The 6,397-nt window shown below is 33.9% G+C and overlaps 1 protein-coding gene across 1 annotated transcript; it reads right to left on the reverse strand.

The window, feature by feature from the left end:
* Positions 1-786: 786 nt before the first annotated feature.
* Positions 787-5,974, reverse strand: rrm2b (ribonucleotide reductase M2 b). The gene is made up of 9 exons (XM_048201376.1): positions 5,801-5,974; positions 5,115-5,264; positions 3,183-3,299; positions 2,920-3,053; positions 1,827-1,921; positions 1,600-1,733; positions 1,335-1,439; positions 1,130-1,243; positions 787-1,041 (listed from the first exon to the last, which is right to left on the reverse strand). The coding sequence occupies exons 1-9, from the start codon at positions 5,837-5,839 to the stop codon at positions 889-891; spliced, it is 1,041 nt and encodes a 346-aa protein (XP_048057333.1). The 5' UTR covers positions 5,840-5,974; the 3' UTR covers positions 787-888.
* Between the last annotated feature and the right edge of the window lie 423 nt (positions 5,975-6,397).

A 6,397-nucleotide genomic window follows, 5' to 3' on the forward strand; every position in this document is an offset into this window, starting at 1 on the left:
CCAAACAGATCTCGCCCCCCATTGACTACCATAGTAGGAAAAATAAATACGATGTCCACAATGCTGTCTATGTAGGCAACTCGCTAGGTTTCAATCAAATGAGAAGCTTCTGAAAAAAAAATGAGTTATGGTTTTAGTTCTATCAAGTTGAACGCTTACTGTTGTTATTGAGAGAAAAAAAAATCAATACCTTTAATCTAAAATCTTGATATTAAAAAAGAAAAATCCATGGACCCTTTATTCGTTACCAACCCATCTATAAAAGTGGCTTTGTCTGTGATTTTCTTTAGCTATATTTTTACTTCTTTCTTTGTATTTCTTCTTACTTGTTCTTTTTTTAGTGTTCTCTTTAATATTTTAGAGATTGTTATTTTTCTTCCGTCTGCGTGGTTTCTATTCGCGCACAGGCAAATTTCTTGTAGCCAACATCTTATAGGCTAATTTGACAAATAAACTTTTATTTTAATATAACCTTCTGTTTTAAAGTTTTCTCTCTAAATAGAATATAATGGATTTTCACACTTCAAGGTCATTTTTAGCAATAGTTAATGTATTCATGGGTTATCATGTTTCATGTTACACAAGTAGCAAAACTTGTGTTTTAATATAAAACATCTTCCATATTCTAAAAGATTTACACCACAAAATATTTTTTTGTTTCTGCTTAAGAGACCCCATAATTCACTTCCTGCCTGCCTGTGTACAATGGGTCCTAAACTGTTAGATGAAAAAAAGAAACAAAAATAAAACAAAACTTAAAGAGTTTATTTTTCATTTTCAGTTTGGACTTAAAAACAAACAAAAAGTCAATTGCCATTTTTTTTTTTTGTCTGTAGAAAGTTATAAAACACTGTGAAATAAATAAATAAAATTTCTTCTAGTTCATCATTAGAAATCTGCATCAAGAGTGAATTCACAGTCCATCATATTTGACATCACTCCAAGTCGCTGGTATTCGCCAACTCGCTTCTCAAAGAAATTAGTTTTTCCTTCCAATGAAATTGACTCCATGAAGTCGAAGGGGTTTTCTGACAGGTAAACCTTTTGTGACATAAATTATAAAGCACAGTTATATAAATATAAAGATTATAAGACAAAAATCATAAGAAAATCCTGATAAAATACTGACTTTGGGCAATCCTAAGTCTGTTAGCAACCGGTCAGCCACAAACTCAATGTACTGCTTCATGAGAGAACAGTTCATCCCGATCAAATTGACCGGTAAGGCTTCTGTGAGAAACTCCTTCAGGAAAGACAAGCAAAAACAGATGCAATTACATTCATGCCTGAAATAATGCATTCCACATTACTAGAACACAGCAATGTGTGGTTACCTGTTCAATGCTCACAGCTTTTGTGATGATGTCTTTCACTCTGTCAGCAGAAGGTTTTTTCACCAAGTAGCTGTACATTAGACAGGCGAAATTACAGTGCAGACCCTGTGAAGTTTCAGATGCAATGAGTAATCAACAATAGCCTTGATTAGATCTTCACTGTTACCTCTATATTTTTATCATTGATCCAGATAACACCTTGATCAAAACATGATCTAATTATCTTAAAGCCTCTACTGATAACATCATCATATTTTGTTTTAACCTCATCTCTGCTGATGAGTTCATTGGAGTAGGTGAGTCCGGGCATCAGGCCTCTTTTCTTCAACCAGTAGATGGCAGCAAACGATCCGGAGAAGAAGATGCCTTCCACCGCAGCAAATGCTACCAATCGCTCTCCTAAAAATAAATGAATGAACAAACAGTGCTGTTGATCAAGTTTAATAATCAATATTGTAGTCTTATTTTAGGAAAAAATATTTTTCCACACACCAAAAGATGAGTTTGTGTCAGAGATCCACTGTAAGGCCCAGTCTGCTTTCCGCCTTACACAAGGCATGGTCTGAATTGCATTAAACAAATAGTCCCTTTAGGAAGAAGAGATTTGGATTTAGAGAGGATCTTTACATTATATTAAAAGAGTAATAGTAGTAGTAATAATAATAATAATAATAATAATAATAACACAGCCCTGCATCTTGTGGAAAAATAATCTGCTGATTTGAAAAAGAAATAGCGTAATATTACCTAATTTAATGATTAATTAATAAGTAATTATATTTTTAAGCAAAAAAATGTAATTAAAAACTTCATATCACATACAGTTTTTTTCCACAATGCACTTATCAAACTAACAAAAGCAGTCAAATGTCAAACGTTTTGGTTTTAATAATGACAAAAAGTATTCAAAATTAATAATTTAGTTTACAATTTGCAAAGGAGTGGAAAAATATGTTCAAATACTCAATTTAATGTCAAAGAACCTTTTTTCATGAAATCTGTCATTTTCTGTTTGGATGTAATAGAAAACATTTGGCTCATGTTTGCATTTTTTTCTATCATTGGCCATAATTCTAACCCTGAAATCAGGATTAGGCATAAAATGAGAATTCAGAGGAAGGTAGGAGTCTTTGTGGCAGTTTTTCTGGTGGTAAGAGATAATACAAGACTTCACCTTACAAATAGTGGTTGAAAGCAAAAATGCTACAAAATGCACTTTGCATTTTGTGAAAAAGTGTGAAATCTTTGGAATCAGGACCCCAAAATGAGTAAGAAACAATTATTGGATTTCATTCCGAAAATAGTATGCAAGGCGGTGCGATTTATGTTGTTATGTTTGAAGTCACTAGTAGCCTATGTATGAACATTTATAACACAGGTTGTTTTTAAGACTACTATAATCTCCATCAAAGAAAACACAAGTAGAACAATCAATACCTTCATCTCTTATGTGTATAAGACGTGTTTTTGGGGCTCATAAACCACATAAGGAAAATGTTAGCAAAAACTGCTTAACTGAATCTTGCACCTGTCACCTGTAACTGACATTGTTAAAGTAGAAAAGTACACTTCATTTTCATCTCACCTCTCTTTCAGATCCCTTATGTAGGTGTTGATGAGCATGCTGTACATTTCGGAGTGCACATTCTCAATAAGGATTTGAAACCCGTAGAAGGATCGAACCTCTGGGAGCTGCACCTCTTGACTGAACCTCTGCACCTGTGAGAAATAAAGACATTATGTTTATTGGAAACATCTTTTTCTACTGATCTATTTCATAACCAAATACACCAACATTTTATATTGGTTTCCATCATCTTAATGTAGGTTAGAAGGAGATGCACTTGCCAGGTTCTCGTTGACTATCCCATCACTTGCAGCAAAGAAAGCCAGTACATGGGATATGAAGTGTTTCTCTTCAGACTTCAGGTTGTCCCAGTGAACCAAGTCCTTTGATAAATCAACCTATACAAAAATAATAATTCACCATCATTTCAAATGTGGCATTCTTACTTTAATGGACAGGTTTGAAACAAAATGAGGGGGGGTAAATGCTTGTTCACACAAAGTAGCGTCCACATGTCCACATGCACAATAACATTATATTGTGTGTCTTTTACATTTTAAATGCTTAAGCTCTTTAAAACAGGGTGGATTCTGACTGGCTGTCAATGTTTTTATTAAAAGTGAAAAAGTGATTCTAATAATCTTGTTCCTCTGTGTCGTTATCGTTATAGTTATGGTGCGGATTTTCCTATTCTAAAAAATTAGAACGATTATTAAAACTATATAGTTATTATTACGATATCATGACAAATCAGGTCCTCCCTCGAAACTGGGTCTCTATCAACTATTAGTTAATCATACTATGCACAAACAAATTATATTAACTTAAAATATATATCGCTTCCTATATAATGCATAATGAAACAAATTGAACGTAATTTCCTTCACTTGATAAACTGTTAATTAATTAATAACAGCCTTTTAAGTGAATAACTGAACATCATTACATTCTTTTTAAAACTGAAATATTTGGATATTTAACACTTAACATGCAATTATTACATTAAAGATGATTGTGAATACATGTAGGGTAATGCGTGTATAAACTAAGCTATCAGGTTAAACAGGTATATGTATGCTACGCTAGTACATAAGCTAACTTATACAGACATTAATGTTCATTAATGTAGTTCAAACAGCATTTATCATAACATAATTTTGTAGGAATTGTAATCAGGCACTAAAGAGAGTACCTATTAAAAGTAATTTGAGCCAATAGAGTACCTCAGAGATGACGTGTTTTTGTAGGCAAAAGTCAATGGGTTTTTTAATGGATTTTTGCTAAATCACCTGAAATAAGGTCTGTGGTTAACAAAGCCGAAGTATTTTCACATTTTTGATCTATGACATAACCAGTTATAACCCACTTGTGATTTTTTTTAAACCTTTATTGTGTCTTAAAAACGGCGGTTGCTAACAAGTTGCTAAAAGGGACTACTTCCTTTGGCGTGGACTTTAGACGTAATTATGACAAGCATTTCACATGAAAAGTGGATAAGATCATAATCAGCAAGCATGTTTTTAAATAAAGTTGTTATTTAAATAAAGTTTGAGGAAGCTTGGCGATGGTGACGTTGACCCGCGACTATGGTGTGCTGTAGCCTACTGTTAGCTTTTTATATCTGACGACTTTATTTAAGCTTCAAAATGTATAAATGTTGTGTTAACTTGTAAAGAAACGTGTCATAACCCTTTGTTAAACACAGAGCTTATTTTTTGCGATTTTCCAAAAGTCTATGGGAAAAATGCATAGGCTTTCGATCGAGGGAACCTGTGCGCCGCTAACTTCCGGGTTGGCCTACAAAAACACGTCATCTCTGAGGTACTCTTTTTGTCACCAACTACAAACCAACCAACGCACAATAATATTTTGTTTATTATAAACGTGCACTGCAGTTTTAATGCTCGTGCTCTTTAAAGTTGGGTGGATTCTGATTGGCTGTTAATGTTTTAATTGTTCATCATCTGTAAAAATCATTCTAAAAGTGATTCTAATGATATCAAGCTAACCGGTCGTTATATCATTATAGCATTATAATTATGATAGAACCAGCTTTTAAATGACAATTTTTATTTTTGGGTGTACTATACCTTTAATACCACCTGTGTTTGTCCTATTATGGTCGCACGTTAAGAGCAAATTCTTATATGACAATAAACCCTTGCCCAAAAATAATCTTAATATTAAATTGATAATTCAAAAATAGTATTCACCTCCTCAACTGTCCAGAATGAAGCCTGAGCTTGTTTGTACATTTTCCAGATGTCTGGATACTGAATAGGGAAAATGACAAATCTCTTGGGGTTCGTTCTGAGAAGGGGCTCGTCTTCAATACTGCTTGGGTCAACATCCTTGTGACCATTCTGTAGGAGAAACATAACTGTTAATATATGCGATTTAACTTATTCAGTGTTGTCTTATTACGTTATTAAAGTGCAACGAAAACAGAGCGAGGCGACACACCGATGACGAATCTGCTTACGAAAAATTTAAATTCCACTTTTCATACACGTGTGTTTTAAAGAATAACATTACAATTCTCAACTATATTTACATTTTAACGTATTAGAAAACAAATATCCAAATAATCATATATATAATTCACTGTATCCAGAACTTAAAGTTACCACTTTTGTCTTTAATTCAAATAGCTTTCGCGATTCGCAACACATAACACCGTTTTTAACTCAATCTGTCATTCTGACACACACTACTTTCGATTTTTTATATTATTAACACTACATATCGCTTTATTTATAAGGTCACTTTTACCCGTGTGCGAGGCTCTTTGTTATGAAAGCTTACAGCCGCATACGCATACAATCAGGCAGGCAGATTCAACATTTATTCGAAGGCCGTAAAATCATATTTAAATGCTGTATAATAAGTTTATTATTACCTGAATGTCCGTCGGAGTGTTGCTTATACTGGAGTTCATGATTATAATCGTCTTTGGTCAGCAGCGGTGAAGCTGCGATCTCTTTACGTCGACTGTCATTGACAATTAGCGACTGAAGCAGAGCACAACACGCTTACAGCTCCTCCTCTCCTCCACTGTTTGCTTCTTACGCAAAGGTAAAATTACTGTAATAAGAAACCACCCGTCAGCTAGTTCAGTGGGAATAAAGTAAAAACGTGTGATGTCGGTGTTGCCTCGTGTATTGCAGTTAAATGCTCTGTATATCTGTTTATTTTGCTCATTTTTTTCTATATTTGGGTTTTACAGGGTTAAAGGATTAGTTCACTTTCAAATTAAAATTTCCTGATAATTCACTCACCCCCATGTCATCCAAGATGTCCATGTCCTTCTTTCTTAAGTCGAAAAGAAATTAAGGTTTTTGATGAAAACATTCCAGGATTTTTCTCCTTATAGTGGACTTCAATGGAGCCCAAATGGTTGAAGGTCAAAATTACAGTTTCATTGCAGCTTCAAAGCGTTCTACACGATCCCAGACGAGGAATAAGGGTCTTATCTAGAGAAACCATTGCACATTTT

The sequence above is a fragment of the Megalobrama amblycephala genome, linkage group LG9, assembly GCF_018812025.1.
Source record: "Megalobrama amblycephala isolate DHTTF-2021 linkage group LG9, ASM1881202v1, whole genome shotgun sequence".
In the NCBI taxonomy this organism is placed as follows: Eukaryota; Metazoa; Chordata; class Actinopteri; order Cypriniformes; family Xenocyprididae; genus Megalobrama; species Megalobrama amblycephala.